Genomic DNA, 20332 nt, shown 5'->3' with positions numbered 1-20332 from the left:
GAAGAAATTTAAACATTTCGTACTACTTTATTAAGTCCTCTCTGGCAAAGGTTTCTTAAGCCCAGGAAGGAATTTCTTGTTAGGAGAAGAGATTTCCTCCCACCTCTTCCCCTGCCCTTCCTCCCTTTTCCTCTTCTGTCCTCTGGAATAGCCAGTGAGTCCCTGGAGACTTGCTGTGGCTGTACAAGGATCTTTGCAAGCCTTTGCCCTACCTCACTCCCACCAGAGACTGCTGCTTCCTTTTTCATCTGAGCGCATTTAGACAAGGGATGGCTTTTCTTTGTGGGGAATCTTTGCAGGGAAACTGCTAAGTTTGACTTGGTGGGACTAGTTTGAGGGGAAAAAAGATATTTCCATGTTTTGGGAAAACATTTGTCTCCTAGGTGCGTTAAGAGTTACGTGGACAGCTAACTGAGACATATGTGTGCAGTAAAGTGCCTGTATCAAGACAGAGAATGGGGATTTTTTTTAAATTTACCTTTTTTTGGTTAAAAATTAGGAGGTGTCAAAGAAGTTTTATTTCTAAATAAAGGGAGTTATTTACACTGTGGCAATGAAAGCTCATCACTGTTAAAAGGAAAAGAGGTTTTTTTTTTGTAGACTAAAATATAATTCCCAAACAATACCACTGTAAGATGCTTGTCTAGTGCAACACAAGTCTTTGATTATTCTTTGACTGCAGAGTTTTACACCAACAACAAATTTTATCAATTCTTTCAAGTGCAGCTTTACCAACATGAATACTGATTTTGTTGCTTTGTTTTCAAATCCCATGATTTGAAAATCCTGATCCAAATCTGTCAAATCCCATGAAAGAGAACAAAATGCAAAGAAATGTTAGTGATCTGACCCAAGGAGTTACTGCATGTGTGTAGGTAGACACACACACAAACACACATAGACACACGCAGCTCTCCTGCAAGAAGATGCACAAGGTCGTGTGACAGTAGAATCAAAAGCAAGTGAGCCTTAGGATTCCATAGAAGGGGTGTTTGTTGTAAAGGGGGAATTTATTTGGGCACTTTCGTATTGTATCTGAAATCTCAGTATATTAGATTTCTAGTTGAGAAAATTCCTGTCAAGTTTCTCTCATTAAACAGTATTTTAAAAATTCTCCTTATTTGGAGAAGATTGAAACATAGCTACTCTTTTTTTTTTTTTTTTTTTTTTTTTCATATCATCTTGCCTTTAGCTTGGGCTTGTAGTGTAAGGCTCTTTACACCATCAAAACCAGATGTAATACTCTCAGAAGGAGAAGCAGGAGGTGGAGCCAAGTCTTGAAAGAAAGGATCGGTTGCTTACATGTTTTACATTCCAGGAAAAATAAATGTGTTCCCTAATTAATCCTAGAATTTCCTGAAGCATGTAAGCTACAATGCATTACATCATATCTTACTTTATTTATCTTCTATGACACTCTTATATGAAGATTCCAGCAAGGTTCTATTCACATAGCAATTAAAAGATGTTTTAAATGCATTCCACAGCTGCGGGCATATTACTGTTGGAGAAATAGCAAGAGCTGTTTTGTATTTTCCATCAGTGATAAAGGAATAATCCCCATAATGCAGTCCTCTGGAACTGGAAAGAAAATCCCAGCTTTAGTGTCATTAGATTTTGCTTTCTATATTGCCAGGAAGTAAAAATACAAAGTGTTTTTAATAATCTCTCTTTCTCAAAGGACTCCCTGCAGTTGCATGAGCACTGCCTCCAGCATTCGTTTCTTTGCAGTGCTGCTTCTTAGTTTTAGTGGACCAATGTGGAAGAGGTTTATTATCTGCCTTCAACACTACAAATTATTTTTTTACTCAAACTTCCTCTTTACCTTGGTCAAACCTTTTAAGAGAATGTGTTGCTTTCATTTTCAGGCTGAACATCTGTGCAGATTGTATTTTATAGCATGGCAATCACATACAACATAGCGGGGGAGGGGACGGTCTTCAAAAATCAAGAAGCTGATAAAACATATGCTGGGAAATGGGGATGAAGCTTTTAATTCTTATTTCAAATTCAGTCTCCAGGTCCCAATATAACTTTTATCTGCAGCAACTTATGGCCTTTTCCTTATCATATAAAGAATTGGGAAATCAATTAATACTTTTGATCTAATGCTTAATAGATATTCAGAGCCTCTGAAACCATCATTCCTATCAACATGATTCTGACAGACACATTCAGGACCCATAAAATAAGATAAACCTTACTGCAAGTAACCTGTGCACTTCTCTTACCTCTTCATTTGCTCTTATCTTGATAAATGGAGAAAGTATCATCTTTTGACTTTGATACTATTTGTTTACTGAGAATCTTTTTGGATTCTCTATCATAAAAAATGACATTCGTAGGAATAGAAGTAAATGAGTTTCAGTACAAGGAATAAAAAGTGGAAAATCGCAAGGGATGTTTTGAATGACATACCTGGACAATCTGAATTCTTGGTAATGCCACCACATCCTTCCCAAATTGGTGGAAGGGGAAACATGAAAGAAAAACCAAGCATTTGAGATTCTAATGTACATTTTTATTAAACTTTCAGTTGTCTCTTTCCAATACAACCTGCCTTTGGAGTTGCAGGGAAACACAGCTTGACTATAACTCTTGACCATATGCACATACACAGTATGTGGCTGTACTGTGTTAATGCCACCAGGTACCAAAAACATTGATTGAGCAAAGAATGAGGCAGAGCCTATACCAAAAATAGTTGCATTTGAAACAAAGTACAAAGAAGTTAAAAGGCCAAGAATGCACTGGGAGCCACAGTGATATGGTTCACACAGATTAGTATGTGGACAATAAATTCCATGTTTACTGCAGCCGTTGCAGCAAGCTGATTCTTTGAATGCCTCTGACTTGCTGTTGGTTCCCATCTGAAAGCTATTATTGTGGCTGAATTCATTCTCTGCTGCTTCAGTGGAAGTCTCACTGTTACAGCACGGTGTTTCTTCAAAGGTTTCCTACTTCTCTCTGTGATGACCAAATGGCCAAGATTTTTGACAAGGCCTTGAACTACAGTGGCCATGCTCTATATTACGATAAGGACCAGATGACCCCTGGAGGTGGCTTCCAACCTAAATGATTGTGTGATTCCTGGATCCTCTGTCTTGTACCATCTTGTATCAGTGATCAGCATGGTGATAACGATACCCTGTTTCTACTTGGTAGACTGGAAGCTGGTTTAGGGCAGAGCAAAATGCTGTGGCAGTCTGAGAGTGGGAAACAGGTTATTTGAACCAGTAGGGCTGGCAGAGAACAGCATGGAGAAGAGCTGGGTAAGAAACTTGAAGCAAGCAGGGAGAGGGGGTAGAGCTGTGAAGGGCTGTAGGCTGAGCACCCAGCCTCCATCCATCTTCTCATCTGAGACAAAGCCCTCAGGGTGTATCTCCACCCTACAAAAGGGACTTGTTGCAGCATCTTGGGTTTTTCCCCTTCGAAATTTGGTCAGAGACCAGTTACATCACGGTGGTCTTTTGCTAGTCAGAGACCTCAGTTTTCTGAAGTTTTCCTTTGAGTAACTTAGTGTTGTGCTATGCTTTCACAGGTGACTGGATGTAACTTCTTAGTCTCAGAGCTGCAAAAAATTACACAAAAAATGTAGCTCTAGTGGTTTTGAGGGGTGTCAGATGAATAAACTGTACAGGCAAAGATTTGCCTCCAGGATAAGTAAGCCTAGTGGATACCCAGACAACTCACAAAATTACAAGTTGCAAAATAGGACTCTTTTGGGTGTTTTGGTTACTTTTGTATTCCTGGAGTAAGGCTAATAAAAATTCAGTGATACATCAATTAAGTAATGAATGTGCAGTGACTGTATTCCCTGGGAAATACCAGTTTAGGAAGGCTCTGACCCTCTGGCTTCACTTTCTTCATGAAAACCTATACAGAAATATGCCCAGAAATAATTTGGTTTCCACCAAAGCAGCAAAAGGATAAATCCAATTGATGCTCTTGAAAGCATAACTATGAACTAGTTAAACCAAAGTTGAATTTTTTTTTGTTTAGAACAGGAATGACAACAGAGGTCATAGGGAACAAAATATTGTTTGAATGGTAGCCAACAGTCTGTAATGTAATGGGCTTTAGTTGTGTGTGTGCTACACACACTTCCCTGTGATTTGCATGCTTATTATAGCATGTTATCAGCTCTTGTAAAGATAAGGAATTCTACCACGTCATTTTGCACTCTGTGTTTATTGTTAATTTGATTCATCTTGCACTTAGCTATTTTGTAAGAAATGGCACGAGATGAGTGAATGTGATGTTGAGGGTGTTTTTCTGCATAGGCTGAGCAGGCAGCATCGAGGGTGCCACGTTGTAGAGAGAAGCTGTATCACACGGGAAGGAGACAGACATTCGTGCTTCCCCCAGGCCTCTGACAGCCATCCATGCTGGCTCTGCTTGTAGGAAGGAAAGGGCTGCCCAACATATAAGTCCTCTGCTCAAATAAAGGGGAAAAAAGAGATGAAGGGACACAGTGAGACTGGTGCACTGTGGGAAGTGATGGGCTGCAAGGTGCTTAGTTGATTCAGGGATCTTTCCTTATGACCATAATTAACTTAAACTCTACTCTGTGACATCTTTAAAAACATATTATTTTTACCATTAAAGCAGGTGTTATCAAAGTAGAGTCATATCCAGGCTTTGTACTTATGACAAATTTCTGTCTATCCAAATGGTGGCATTTATTCCATCAATAAGGTACACAAAATAGCCTGATCTGTAAAGGAGAGGTTTTGTCTGTGCTTCAGTGGCTATGTTAGGCTTTAGTTTTTCAGGGTTTTCTTGATACCTTATTAAAATGGGGCTTAAAGTGCAAAGGATCATAATGTAAAAGGTAACTTGTACTGCTGACAAGGTGAATGTTTGATCCCACATGGCAATATTTTTTGTTTGTTTTTTAAGTCTTTTAGGCAGAATAAACATGACATGCATGTAATTGAATTCTGGAAGGAATTTCTTAAATCTGCAAAATGACAGCAAATTAAGTTCATTTGCAATCTCCATTGAAAACTGTGTATTTGTTTCTCTGTGGTGAAATCAGAATACTTAATTGCAAAGGTTTCTGGAGATGAGCACTTTAGCTGCCAACCAGGAGCCAACAGAATAGCAGCCCAAGTGCTGAAGCTAATGGTAGTGTCAATCTATTGTGTTATAAATTACATCCTGTTATAAATAATGAAATCCTGGAAACAAACGCAGCATTCACATTCTTCACCCAGGTTTTCCCTCTATTTTGTGATGAAAATGTGACTTGAAAAACCCACATCATTAAATGTCATCCTTTTCATGTTGATTGGCACTTTTTTTGGGTGCTTTTTCCCCCTTCCCTTTTTTACTAGGCTACTTTGATTAGAGAGTAGACATGTGGATGAGCTGTTTTTATGACATGTGTTTGGCACTTCCAGATTCCACGGGAAACCCTAATTCCTGATGGCAAGACAATAATCTGGGACAGCATGCAAGGCTTCAGAATACCTAAGGCAACTTACAAATTCATTGGGCTCCTGAGCTGTGAGACAACTGTCGGTGGGCACACGTACAGCACAAAGTACCTAACGCACAGAGAAAGTAGGTGGCATTCTCCACTCCCCATCTCTCAGAAAGCACCCTGCCCTGCTGGCATTACTAATTGCTCTCCCTCTTTGTCACATGCAGCCAACACAATTTTTGACGTTCAGTTAAGCACCCCACGTCTAGTCAAACTGCTGAAGGGAGACAGCCTAACAATTAACTGCACTGTCACTGCAGCCTGGAATACCAGAGTGCAGATGACATGGACTTATCCTGGAGAGGTGAGTGCTGTGTTTGGAAAGAAGGAACCAGAGGTTTCCCACAGATCATGTTGCATCTAGCATCCCAGGAGGAATTCTGCTTCAGAATGTTTGCCGTTTTTTGCATTCCATCATTTTGACCCTTGCTGACTTGTCTCTTAAGGGTTCTTTTTTTTTTTTCCTTCTGATGCTTAATTTCATAAGTAAACATGTTTACACAATAGGCTCTGGATATATTGCATAATCACAAGCAAATGCTAGAATTGTTTCATCTCTATGAGCTCCTTTTTGACCTGATGAAACAAGATAAATTTATCACCCCGTCCCAGGCAGGGACTCTCTCTTGTGACATAGAAGTTTTCAGCGAGGCTGTCTTCTCAACACATTCATTTCAAAGACTGGCAGACAGTCAGGCACCTGATTCAAGCATGTTTAGAAAAGATATTTTGATTTAACTAGCCAAAATCTCATTTGTTAAGTGTCACATGAACAATCCTCTTTTTTTGACAACTACAGGAATGATCTTGAATGTGCTTCTCCGCCTCCCACATTGGGAGCATCCTCATAAATATTTGTCACTTACAGAATAACTGCCAGGGAGTCCGTGTAAAACTGATAAGATATTTGACATTAGCTTAAGGTTTACAACTCCCATTCCTTTCATGTCAGTTTGATTAATGTTGGTGATTCAAGTCAAGATCATTTATTATGTCACTCATTGTATCTAATCACAGGCTGAAATTATGATTGCATTATATAGGGAAGATTAATGCAATTGTTTATTGCTTACTGTAGCCATTTTCCCTGGCATTTTTTCACCTCAGAAATAAACAACTTAGCAACAAGAAATGCTCCTAATATATTATATTGCTCGTTGCTGCCCTACCAAGCCCTATCTGGGCACCACACTTGTGAAATTGTGCTTTGTCTTTATTTAGATGGTAACTGAAGGGTGCTCAGTGTTTATAAGACATCAACAATGTCCTGGGTTAAATAAACTTTGAGGCCAAATGCCTAGGGGGAGTTGCAGGAAATAACTCCTCAGAGTCTCATTATCTTCAGTTCCACCCTGCTATTCCCTTGCCAAATCTACTCGCTTTTCCGTCTGTAGCATTTCCAGAATTCTCCCCTCCTTGTGTTAATGTCCTTTTCTTCTATGTGTCTGCTTCCTATGGCACTGAATCCAGGCACCAAACTATGTGCTGCTCTTCATATCATGGCTTCAGGGATTTTTAGGAGCAGTGCTGGATAATGGCAATGGGGAGCTGATCCTGTTGATATGGCAGGCTATGCAAAAGGGAGGATCTTCCTCTGGAAAGTGCTAGTTTGGATGCCATGACAACTTGGGTGAAGACAGGGATGAATTGCCCTGTAAGGTTGCTTATATTTTTTATTGTTGACCTTCTGGAAATGTTAAGCATCTTTTGCTCATCTATGCTGTTCAAAGGCATCTGAGGTCTTTTTGTTTAGTTATGGTGGCAGTACAGAAAAATAAAAATCTTAGCAATGATGAAAATTGGTTTGATGAAGCTCTTTCTTGTTCATTTCTTTGGCTTTTATAGACAAGGAAAAGAGGTTCTGTGATGCAGCGTATCGACCAGAAGAACTCAGAGGCCAACATTTTTTACAGCATCCTTGCTGTCGACAGAGTGCGGGATATTGACAAAGGCCAGTACACCTGCCACGTGAAGAGCGGGCCATCGATCAAGGCCGTCAACACAACCGTCATCGTTTATGGTAAGAAGTGGTGCACATTTCTAGAATATTCAATGCTCATGCACCAAGGTCAATCATATGATAGTTTTACATCATGCCACAAGGTGGAAGAGAATTTGTAGCACATTCCTCATGAGCAGAAAAAGGGAAACAAGGGTGGGAGGCGGTCCAGGAGGGAAAATATGTGCCATTTCTTCCATGACTGTTTTGTACTGTTGGCAATAGACATGTTAATGTTCAATTTCATCACTTTTGTCTTCTAAATATTGTGATGGTGCTGTCCTAAGTCAGTTCTAGCAGATAAAATCAGGGAAAATCTAGTTAGGTGGGAAAAAGAAGGTATGAGTGTAATTTAAATAGAAGAATCCCACTTCCTCTTCTGTGGTACTATTGCATTTCTTTACATGAAAATAAATACCCTAACTCTACATGGAGCTGGTAGCTGGTAGACCATTCAAAAGATGCAAATCATTTGGTTTTACAACAGGACCCTTGACCAAGTTTGCTATGATTTGCCTGGGCCTCCTGTGAAATCTTGACATTTCTGAGGTTATTTCAAATGTATATGAATAGGGACTTTTTTGCTTCGGGACTCTTTGGGAGGTGACCTTCTTTGGGACCTCCTGTTACAATTAGATCTATTCAGGATCTTTGGAGCACCATTGATGTTAAAGACCAAGTGGCTGGTGGGTGTCCTCCACAAGAGATGGGTCATGGTCAGAATATGGATTTGTTACATATTTTCAGTGGTGTATCTTTTCTCTCCTATCTGGAAGTGTGGATGAAACATTCTGTGTTGGTATTCCTAGAGAGAATTTCAGCCCATTTTCTCTATTTAAGCTCTGGAATAAAGCACTGTGAGCATAGGATAAATCATGACAACCACTTATTGCATCTTACAGGAATAAACGACATCTGTTAGAAACAATGGTTTAGGTTAAAATTTAAGTCAGAGGAGTTGGAGATTAGAATTAGAGTCAGAGAAGCTGATACTGTTAAAGTCAGCCTTCATTCACATAAGCAGCCCCATCTACAGGATACCCATATTAGAAAGAGCCTGTGTGAATAAAGTTTTGCAGAATCAGGGCTGTATCTTTACAACTTGAATTGTGTAATTAAACTACTTATTTGTCTTGTGCATATTATTTTCAATGTACATGGTAAGTGTGATTAAATATTGAACTTGTTTAATGGATATCCATCATCCTTATGCAGTTCACAATGTGAGTAAATATTGCACCACAGGTACCACCAAAAGGACACTCAAGTATTTTTTTATACTTTGAATGTTTTATTTTGCACAAGTTGGCAGGGAAGAAAGAGATATTTCCCAATGTATTGTATGAATTTTATGTTTTATTGCCTCTGGTAAAAGCCATCAACTTGGCAGACAGTTGGAGATATGGGGCAGAGCAACTGGAAAAGAACAAATTCCAGCAGATTGATATTATTCCAGTGAAGTCAGAGATTTGTTTGTTTGATGAAACAGCTGTTTACGAATGATACAGAAAGTTTCTGCCTTCTCCTCTGCTATCTCTCTGAAGATCACTTAAATCCTCTCTGGCAAAATGTTTTCTTTTGGAACATTCGTTGATTCTTGGCCTGTAGGAGTGGACAGGTCATTTGGTCACTCTCAGCCTCCCACATACTACCGTGCCCTTTTTTCTGGCTGGAGCACAATGTGAATTTGGCTGGAGTGTATCTTCTCCAAGTAGATTCATGTCCTGGGAACTGCATCTCAGATTCTTGTATATTTGTGGTACTCTTTTCTATTTTATAGATCTCTAGGAGGTTAGGTTCTATTCTTGATGTTAACTTCTTTGATGATTGTGGGACCATCAAAATTACTGAACATAATTTTTATTTGGAGTCACATTAGCTTGAGTAGAGCTACTCTTTTTGCTGGATGAAAATCAGTAATACAAAGCACTTCTTTATTTTGTTTAAGATAAAATGTTCATTAATTTGAAACGTAGAAGAAAAACTGCGCTGGAGGCTGTAGCTGGAAGAAAATCCTATCGTTTATCAATGAAAGTGAAGGCATTTCCGTCACCGGAGGTTATATGGTAGGAGAACAGTTACTTCCATATATGCATCCTGGACCTCGTTTTATAATAGAGTTGGGGAGGATTTTTTTTTAAGTTTCAGAGCTGCTTGGGGTTCTAACAATTTATGAGAACATTACCTCCATTCTACAAGTGCAAGAAAGCAGATACGGAAAGTTTAAAGTTGAGATTCTCAAATAGGTTGGATATGTCTCCTCTTGAAATCAGTGGATGCTTTACAGCTAAATATCTCCACCAGCATTGACTGAAGTGTTGCATCCAGCTTCACTCAGACCTAGATATGAAACCTGAACTTGATTTTTAGAGAGTATGAGAAAAAAAATAAGGCTTTCATTGAAATGAATGATTTAGTCATACAGACATGCACTATTGCAAAAAAAATGGAAGTTGCTATTATTATGCAGTGATCTGTAGGTCATAGATCTACTTCAGCAGAGCATTCACTAGATCATTCATTTTGTCTCATGTATGCTGTGTTAAGAAATATTTGGAAAAGTCTTTTTTAAATGCAACAATGCTAGCTATTCATGATCTCAAAGGTTTTCTTGTTTAAATAATTTTAAACACCAATAGCTCTGGCTCAATTAATTGAACTTTAACAAAGGGTCTATGACAAGACTGATTAAGAAAACAAGCCATACATACATGAACAGTGGGAGTTAATGTTACAGCCAGGAATTAATTTTGCTCCAAAAGTATTGTCTTGTTTTACAAAACCTCTACACTTATGGCTTCACGTGGAAAAATAAGAGGTGGGTATGACACTGTACCAGCCATTTATACATCATTGTCTGTTTCTCCAGTGTTTGAGTTTATTGACTACACCTATAGATCCAAAACTTCTAAACTAAAAACATCTCAAAACATTTTAACTGGTTTTAACTTTTTTTTCCATTTAAAATTGAGGTTGGTCAAACATTGGAATAAATATTCTAGAGTGGTGGTGGAGTCTCCATTCTTGGAGATACACAAAACCATACTGAAAATGGTCTTGGGCAACCTTCTGACCTTGCTTTGTGTAGGACATTAGACTAAATGACTTCCAAAGGCTTTTTCAGCCACAGCTATTCTGTGGTTCTGTGAAATACATATACAGTGAAATGCCTAAACCCTTAAGTCCTTCTACCAAATTCTAGTGCTTCTCTAATAACAGCAAGAGTTTTCTGTAAAAAATTACTAAAAGCTGTGAATCATTTAGATCAAATCCATCATCATAATGAGTATGTGTTGCACCCTTCTACTAACATCATGTTAACCTTCTTGCAGCTTGTTAAAATGCCCTTTAAACTGTGTTTGACTTTGAAGAAAATTTTTTTGCTTCAGGAATCTGTTTATGAGCAACAGTTAGTACTTTCTACATTGATTTTCTGTTATCTTTAAAAACATTCCCTGGATAGCAGGATATCTGATTCTGAAGTGCTTATCTAATCTACTTAGTCTTCCTCTTCCTAAAATCACAGCTGTGGTTAGAGTACTGTAATACTTTGTCCCAGGATCCATTTTGAGGTCATAGAGAAATGGCCAGTGCAAGATGATGCAACCTTTATTTCTGTGATCAACTCTTAGCTAAAATGGTTGTCCTTTAGAGTAGATGGCAGTCGCAGCCGTGGACAACTGGGATCTTCAGAAACAGAGTTGCAATTTTCAATAACTCTCAAATACCATAGTGCTCATTCAGATTTGTATCAATTTTAATATACAGAATAGTGCTCTCTAAAGTGGTTTACAAAAATCAGCTATCTTATTTGGAAGGAAAGGACAAGACTCTGGTAAACAGAATTTCAGACTGGAAATCCAATCCCTTCCCAAAGAGTGAGGAATATGATGTAACATGGGTGGTTTAAGCAGAAGCATTTTTCAGAATTTTGATTTCTGGAATTCCATGAAACAGGTTGAAAGATGGGCTACCTGCTGCTGAAAAATGTGCCCGGTATGTGGTTAAAGACTATTCATTAGTCATCAAGGATGTTGCTGAGGAGGATGCTGGAAACTACACCATAATACTGAGCATTAGACAGTGGAATTTGTCAAAGAATCTTACAGTCACTCTTACTGTGAATGGTAAGTTTGCAACCTGTTCCCGTGCTTCTCCTGAACATGTAATACTCAGTTTTCTTTGAGCTGGATTGTCACCAATTTTGCACACATTGGAGGGCATTGAAGGTTTTGTTACTGCCTTTATGGACCCAAGCCCTAGCCTCATATGCAGGGTGAAAGACCCATCTTTGAATTAGAAGATGGACGCTGGTTTTCATTACAAGTGTTTCAGTCTCCACAGCCACATACTTGTTCCTGATGACTTAAATGTGTTACTAACCACTTGTCGGACTTGACTTCGGACTGCTGTTTTTCTTTGTTCTCCTGGGGATTTTTCTTGTTAATCACACTGCAAGAATGCAGTATATTTATAATAGTGCAATACATTGGAAATAAGCTGGTTTTAATTCCTTTTCCATTTTTGCCCTTTCCAGTGAAACCACAGATATATGAAAAGGCCGTGTCATCATTCCCTGATCCCAATCTGCATTTACTAGGCAGCAAACAAGTCTTGACATGCACAGTGTATGGTATTCCTCCACCTAAAATTACATGGATGTGGTATCCCTGTAAACAAAACCATTCTAAAACAAGGTAGGACAACTTTTTACTTTTATTTAGTATGTGTTCTTTTACTATTACACTTAAATATTTTTTACAAGTGTAAAACTTGCTGCAAACATTGCTTAGTTAATAGAAATTGTCTACTTATTATCAATATATTTTTCAGTGGACATGTAGTCACAATGCAAGCTTTTCTCTATCGTTATTTGAAAATGGAGGGCAGAGTGGTTATTTGGTATTGCTATTTGGGTTTACTTACAGTTCACTACTATTCATGCATGCAGTATTGGTCCAGAAGTGATAATTGCTTTTGCATTTTCATGAGAGAAGACAATGTTTTGCAAAGTTCACGTGCTTTCAAAAGGAGTTTTCTTCCATGCTTTTCTCCATGCACAGAGAATCTTATGTGTGGCTTCTTTCAAAATCAACAGAAAACATGGCAGAAACTTCTTCCATTATGAAGGTCAGATCTGTCCCGTGATATGTTTAGTTGTAGATTCAGTTCAGCAAGCTAAATGTGCCCACCATTCTCCAGATGATATGTAAACAGGGTAAAGAATAAATGGCACCATGCAAGCTTGCTTGACGCTGATGTGGTGCTCAATGAGTCCTCTTTTTACATTTTAGTTTTCTTTTGAACTTTGTTTCTTATTATTAGGAGTTTGTGTTGACTCCCTTATCCACAGCTCTTTGTGCATAATGAAATCTGACACAAACTTAATGATTAACACTCAGCCTCCACAACAGTATTACGTTGCTATTGAAGGGTTCAAACAGGCAAGGTACTTGGATCACAGCCCAATGAAGATATTTAAAAACCTAACAAATTTAAGACACAACATTTTCTCAGTTTCAGTTGAAGAATAATCACATTCCACAGGATTTCACTATTTTAATGCTTTCATAGACTTGGAATTTAGCACCAGGCAAATATTTAAGTACATGCTTAATTGTAAGGGTACAAGACACTTCCTTCGAGTAAATAAGACATCTCAATACTAAATGTATATATAACAATAAGGGTCTCAAACTAAACATCTCAAACTAAGGATACTTTTAAGTGCTTTGATACCAGTGAGAGAGTGGTCAGCACTTCATAGAAGTATATGTTATTTTTTATGTCTTTGGGATTATGCTAATGGCTGTCTTTTTGTGCCCTTCTTACCAAGAGGTGGCACTAGCAATCTCTCCTCTTGCTGGAATAGGTATTACCTGAAATCCTCCATTTCAAGGACAGGTCAGCATTGCATTTCCTCTGTCTGGTATATTATCTTACAAGGACAAGTTGCAAAGTTTATTTTTGCTAATAGATGTAAGAGAAGAGAAATCACAACATCTTTTAGCTAGAGAAACCTTGAGAAAGGCATAAATGAAAATTTTCAGTCTTTTAGTTTCTTTCAAGGCTTTATACAACTCTGAATACTCTGGATTGAAATCCAGTGCAGCACTGAAGAAACAGTTGGTTCTTCCTTGGGAGTTGAGGCGGTCCTCATCTGTTGTCAGACATTTCCTTCTGTTAGCAAGCACGGATCTGCAGTCCAGCACAGGAGAGCGTGTCATCAGAAAGAGGAATTAACTTCTGCAAGCAGGTGTTCAGTAATGTCCTGAACTGTAGACTCCATTAAATGCTAATTAGGAGTGTGTTTGAGCAGGTGATCAAAGGAGAAATGTAACAATTTGAATCAGCTATTGGCTCTGTTACAATGTGGTTTCCAGACTGGGTTCCAAATTTCCTTCATAATTGTTCTGTGATGATTCCCTTTAACCCTCTCCCTTTCCTTCTCCTTTAAGTACTCATTGACGGAGTAGTCTGGAGAATACCATTTTTAATGCTTTGCCTAAAAGGAATGGGATGACTCCCTCTGAATAACATGATAATTAACTATTGCAGACAGGCAGAAATACCCAAGTAATTACCTTTTTTCTCCTGCTCCAGGAAGGGAGCAGAGTGGAGTACCTCAGCAGGTGGCACACCTGGTTGATGTCTTTGCAGGTTTGGGTGTTCTCCTTGAAGACCTGGAAAACCCTTTAATCCCACCTATTTCTTTATACTTCCCTCTTTGTCTGATGGGAGGCTTGCCTAAACAACAGATTCAATGTGCATGTGCCTTGTGCAGAAGATAAGAAACATATCTTGTTGTGCCATTACATGATTTTTTTTGTATTCATCTGCCCCACATTAGGTTTCCAATACTAAAATGTTGCTCTATTTGTGTTCAAGTAGTGCTTGTTTTGGTACATAGATGTACCTTGTACTTTAGGTCAATAAACCCCCACAGGTTACCCTTCAGTGTAAGGTGGTAGAGATTCTCAAGAAATTTCTGAGTCCCATGTCATAGGACAGAGTGTGCACTCTGAATGAAATGATGCTGTTGCTGCAAAGACCTTGCGGTGCACTATTGGCTCCAAAATCTGTTTGCTCCAATATTTATATGTGTGCTCAACTTCACACCACTTGAGCACTGTCACTGCCAGCTGGGGACTGACTGCCTAAGTTAGATGCTTTTATTTCTGTAGGACTGTTGCCTTTAATAGCAACCATTAGGTTGTGTGGATACTTCTTTCACTTTATTTTCCAAGCAGTATTTCAGTTAAAAAAATATAAAAGTACCTCAATTAATTCAATTGCTTTTAAATGCAGATACAGTTTAATGCTTTCTGATTGATACAATCAATTTGTGTAACTCTTCTCTCTACTTCACTCAGGCCAGTAACAGGAGACTGGCCAAATAAAATAATTTCCATAGTTTCCTTGTAGCAAAGTGGTAAAATTGCTCAGCAAATGTGAATTTTTGAAACATGGACAGACCAACATAATTAAAAAATTCCTCGTTCTTTGTTTTCTGTTGCAATTACTTTGCTTAAATCAACTCTTGCCATTAATCAAGCTTTTGGTAGCTAGCTAGCTAGATATGTAGGTGGAAAGATTCTCTTCTGATGTTCACCCAAACAAGGAAACATAGAAGAGTCAAGGAAATCTTTCTGGGGCAAAAAGCAACATTCTGGGGGTTTTAAAAGCTTATGCAGAGCTATTAAATTTAGAGATGGCAGCCAAAAGACAGTAGAAGACACAATGCAAAATAGAAGTAATTAAAAAAAACCCAACAAAATTCATCTTTCTTAAATGATTGAGAATCTGTTTTTCCAGGGCTATCTTACTGCAGTGTATGCTGCTGCTCTGTAGCTGGCACATTCCCAGGCTGGGCAGCCCCTGGGTGTTCTGTGAATAAAGAAGAGCACTGCCCAGTGGAACACTTGTCCTGATGTGCTCAGCAACCTCCTTAGCTTCTTTCCTACCACTTTGGAGCCATCCTGAATTTTTCTCAGATGGGGTTGTCAGCAGAGGTGTATGGGGGCAGAGAGCAGCAGGGCTTGCTGAGGGTCTCCAGGCAGGCTGGGAGATCAGTTCTGAGGCTGCAGAACAAGCATCTGCCTGCCAGGAATGTGCTTGATGTTAATGGTTCTTGACCTGAGTCTCTTCAGTAGATTTTGTTTCTCTTTAGCTGACCTGGCAGAAATTGCCAAGAAAGGCGTGTGGGATACTGCTACTGCTCACTGGAAGCACTGACTTGCTCAGCAGCTGTGTAGTGTTCTTTGGGGCCAGTTTCTCTCTCTGGACATTTCTGTGTGGGGAGCTCAAGAGAGATCTTCAACCTCTGCCCAAGGTTTGACTGATTGACCCTTCAGAAACTGCAGACAGTTGCAACACTCACATTTTACCACGGGTGTTTCAACTCTCCCATCATCTTGCTGCCTCCCTCCTCTTGAGTTATTAGTTTTGTTTAGCCTCAAACTGAATGTTATATTATTATTTTACAACCCTGCCATCACATCAACCTGTGTTATTTTGGCTTTTTTTTTCTTCTCTCTGCATGCTTTTGTTTGAGGCAGAGAGAAATGTAGCAGTATTATGGAGTCGCTTACAAAAGCAAAGTAACTGGGGAAACTGGTACATGATTCTCTACTCTCCTGACTAGAGTGTCAAGATACGAACTCTGCTTGGTGGTAAAACAACCTCATGGTGGGATTGGAGATGGAGGCCTGAATACATGAAGTATCTGGAAGGAAAAAACTAAAGGTGTTCCTTGAAACTTCTGCAGAGATACAGAAAGACTGAAACTATCTTAATGACAGTGCATGGCCAGACTCCTAGCAGGTTCAGTGAAAGAGGAGGCAGGCCATGTGTACATAGCAGTCTAACTGCATTTTTCTGCATTGTTTATGTCAGGGTATTAATAAGGGATTGAAAGGCAGAATCATTAGGATGTCCTTGGGTAGACGATGAGGGGAAACCAGATTTGGAATTGCAGCGAGGTATGTAAAATGAACAAGTAAAGAACAAATGTTAATTGTATTTAATTAGGAATGTACTAAACCACTCAAATTTAATTGTTAGATGTCTGCAAACATTGATGCCCATTAGTTTGTCCACATAGACTGGTTTTGGCTCCTGTGCCACCATGTGTTTTCAGGAAGAGAAAGCCTGAGTCTTTGGAGCTGGTATAAGTAGGTCAGATGCCATTAGTAAACAGGTAGTTCTAAAATACCTTTGTTTAATTTGACATGTGACTGGATCCTCAGTTATACATCCACACTGGCTGAGGATCTGGCTGGTGGCCTTAGTGCCTTCTACCCTGTGCTACAAGGAAATCATCTTACAGCAATCTAATAATGTGAAGGTACTTATGGGTACACCAAAAATCATACTAGCTATTCCCTTATTTTGGTGTGGCTAGGGAAATAGATCAGTACAAATGAAGTCAAAACCTGTGGTTTTTTACACAACCTTTAAAAATGCAGAGGAACTGTCGCAAGTGTACATTGCAGCAGCAGGGACTTCCAGGGAACTTGAAGCCAAAGAGAGGAATGAAGGAGCATCTGATCTGCTTCAGCCTGAATAAGCAATATGATCAAATATCTCATTCTGCACTTTCACTGGGAGCCAAAAGTCAGTGCTTGCTTACATTATTTCCTCTGAGTAGACCTATATCCTTGTTTTCAGATAGTTATGGAATTTTAAAATATTTTTAATATTTTGTTTGAAAAATGCTGTTTGAATCAGGTCTGGCACATCCATATGGTTACATAAGCTTGACAAATACATACTTTATACCAAGTACAGTTTGCCCCCATCTGTCCACAGGATTACACATAGATGAATTCATTCGGCAAGTATAAATTACTTAATTACGGGTCTTAGTTGACTCAGAACCTTAAGTTTTCAAGTTTTGATATTGCTAGTTTCCAAATCACTTTAAACTAACTTTAAAAAAAAAAAAAACAAGAAACACAGTATTATTTATTTTGTCATTGATCAAGCTTCAAACCTAAAAATTACAGCAAGATCTAGAGGGTCGGGGATACTCTGCTTAGTAACATGCTTTTATTCTCGTGTAGGTTTTTTTTTTTTCACTTGCTCCTCCTTTTATTTTTTCCCAGTTTCTTTTTTTTTTTTTTTTTTTTTTTTTTTTGTCTTCTTCTTGTTGCCTTCACAGGGTGGTCTCTTGGCTTTACTGTGTGCAGTCTGACACCCAGCCTTAAGGAAAAACACTTATGGGTCACGTAGATGGTGTGATGTTTCTGCTTGATCTTTTACTCCGTGTGGCCCAGCCCATAGGAAATAAAGTGTGTGACAAGCTGGACGTGAGCGAGGCCCCGCACGCTGGCAGGGTCTGAGCCAGTGGGGTGTCCCAGCCCATAGCCAGAAGCCTGCTTCTTCACTAGCAGGGGCTCCTGGCCAAAGGAAGGCACCAGGTCAAACTCTGTGTGTGCTTAGGAACGATTATGAATGGAGTACTATTACTGGATCCAGTACACCTTTTACAAAAATATACAAACTTTAGTTAGCATCCTCTTTCCTTTTGTGTGTATGCCTTTCAAAAAGCCTTTGCAGAAGGCTTTGAACAGGCATGTGAGGTAGGATCGTGCTCAGAAAAAAAAAATCACTTAAAAAATAGAAAGCAGAGGTTAAGAGGGAACAACCAGTTCTTGCAGCGTAGGGAGGTGATCAGTGAAGTTCTTCAGGAGCCGGTGCTGGGGTCTGTCCTTGTCAACATGCTCAGAAATAACTTGGAAAAGGGGGTAAGGAGGTGACAGTGTTTGCTGACGATGACAAGTTATTCAGATTTGTAAGGATGAGGGGCTGATTGCAATGAAATGTAGAACTCTGTGAATCTAGGTGTCTGTGTGAAGAAGTGGCAGGTGAAATTCACTTGAGATAAATGATATACATAGGAAAAAACAATCTTGCTTTCATATGTAAAATACATGTTAAAAAGCTGTTGGCTGCTCATTACTACTGCAAAGAGGGATCTGAGTGCTGTGATAGATGGGTTTGTGAAAGTGAACACCACCATGAGCAGCTGAAAAAGAAAATCAAGTGTTAGGAATTACCAGGAAAGAAATAAAGACCACAGTACAGAATACCATGATAATTCCAAAAATCCATAAATTGTCGACATTTTTTATGCTATGAGCATTTCTGATCCTTTCATTTCAAAAGATGCAGACAAACTGGGAGGTACACCAGGAATAGCATCGAAAAGGATCAAAGGAATTTCAGAGAATGAGAGGAATGTGTCAGGGATGAATGAGGAGGGAGATCAAGACACTTGCAGACTGAAAAAGATGTGACTTGGGAGCTACAGGACAGAGACTTACAGACTTGTGAAAGACACATGTCTGAGGATCAGTTGTGTGTATCTTCTCTAATTCAAGGGATAGGGGCCATTAGATGAAGACAGGAGGAGCAGAATTTGGAACTGAAAAAGGATAGAACTCCTTGCGTAGTGGATAGCATATCTGTGAATCTCCTTGCCAAAAGATTTTGGGGGTTTGAAAACTTTCTACAGTCTTGGAAAAGAAGTGTTAAAACAGTCTATATTGTGGGAAGTTCCTGATAATAATTGGTGACTGGGGGAGTATTAGAAGGAAATATCTGAAGTTAGTCTCGCTCTTACTCATCCCCAACCATCTGCATATGGTCATTGTTGGGACAGGATATGGGGTAGATGGATCCTTGGTCTTACATCCATGCCTGTCAGTATTTTCTCTTCCTGTTTTCCCTCTAATCAACTCCCCTCTCTCCTTGAAAATGTTTCCCTCCATTCTTTCTTATCCCTTCCTTGTTTTCTGCCTGCACTTCAGTCCCTCACTCCAGTAAGCCCAGAGGTTCTCCCAGACTCCTACTTGAAAAGAAGTTGAAAACAAATTGTCTTGAAAAACACAACCTCAGAGTATCAACAGTTCCTATGTCTCCTTTGTCCACCACTGGAAAATTGAAAGGGTGAGAGTTGTGCTTCCAGCTTGTCAGCATGATGGGCAGTATGAAGGACTGTGTAAATAGGCTACTAAAGAGTTACTCCTTTCTAGAACCAAGAGGATCCAGTTAGGACAGCAAAGGAAAGAAGGGGAATTTAGCAATTCTGAGAAGGAAGGAGTTGTGAATGTATGGATCTTGGAATATTATAGATGTAAGGTTATATCTAGAAGTTGAGTGAGTTGTGCAAGGAAAATGACTTACACTAGAAGGGTTTGAACAACATCTTGGATTTTATTTATAGGGAACATAAATTGGAAATTAAAAAAAAAACAAAAAAAAACAACTGAGTGCAAGAGTAGACATTGTATTTTGTGGACTTTCTCTTTAGGATTCTGACTGTTCAGCCAAATTGCAAGACCCTTTTCCTTGCAGTACTACAGACTCTCAAAATCAAACTTTTTTCCCCTAAAAGAAATTATAGGTGCTTGTGGAAATCTCATGTAATAATTCTAGAGTTTCAGCCAACATCCTGCTTCTCTGTGCAGGACATGATTTTTTTGCTTTTTGCACAGAGAAAGTGGAGACTGAATCACAGTGGCTCCATGGGAGAGTGAACACAGTTTAGTAAAGGAAGGAAGAGAGTTGTATAACAAGGAAGGAAGATAAGTTTGGCTGAAATATTATGGCATTCTGTGTCCATGAAGAATGCTAAGCAGTGTGAAGTAGAAAATTGAGGATCAAGAAGTAAAATAGAACTTTTTGATAGGACGAGGTGAGAAAATTTCCCTAGTGGCCAGCGGTTTCAAATAATGGCAAAGAAGTTGGAAGCCAAATGGGTTTTCTGGTGATCCTCAGCCTCAGTCATGTGGATTTTTTTGTTGTGAGTAGCTGGTGTTGCAGGGTGCTCAGGTGTGCAG

The 20332-nt window shown here is 39.1% G+C and overlaps 1 protein-coding gene across 1 annotated transcript in view; it reads left to right on the top strand.

Annotated features, from left to right (window-relative positions):
- Window positions 1–20332, top strand: part of FLT1 (fms related receptor tyrosine kinase 1) — a 91637-nt gene that overhangs the window by 10402 nt on the left and 60903 nt on the right. Inside the window, exons 5-10 of the mRNA XM_062514918.1 lie at window positions 5406–5568; window positions 5656–5792; window positions 7334–7508; window positions 9436–9553; window positions 11445–11614; window positions 12025–12184. Of these exons, the coding sequence (XP_062370902.1) occupies window positions 5406–5568; window positions 5656–5792; window positions 7334–7508; window positions 9436–9553; window positions 11445–11614; window positions 12025–12184 (923 nt within the window). The remainder of the gene's footprint in view (window positions 1–5405; window positions 5569–5655; window positions 5793–7333; window positions 7509–9435; window positions 9554–11444; window positions 11615–12024; window positions 12185–20332) is intronic.

Source organism: Cinclus cinclus, chromosome 2 (genome assembly GCF_963662255.1).
Source record: "Cinclus cinclus chromosome 2, bCinCin1.1, whole genome shotgun sequence".
Classification (NCBI taxonomy): Eukaryota; Metazoa; Chordata; class Aves; order Passeriformes; family Cinclidae; genus Cinclus; species Cinclus cinclus.
This window is presented reverse-complemented; position numbering and strand designations above follow the sequence as displayed.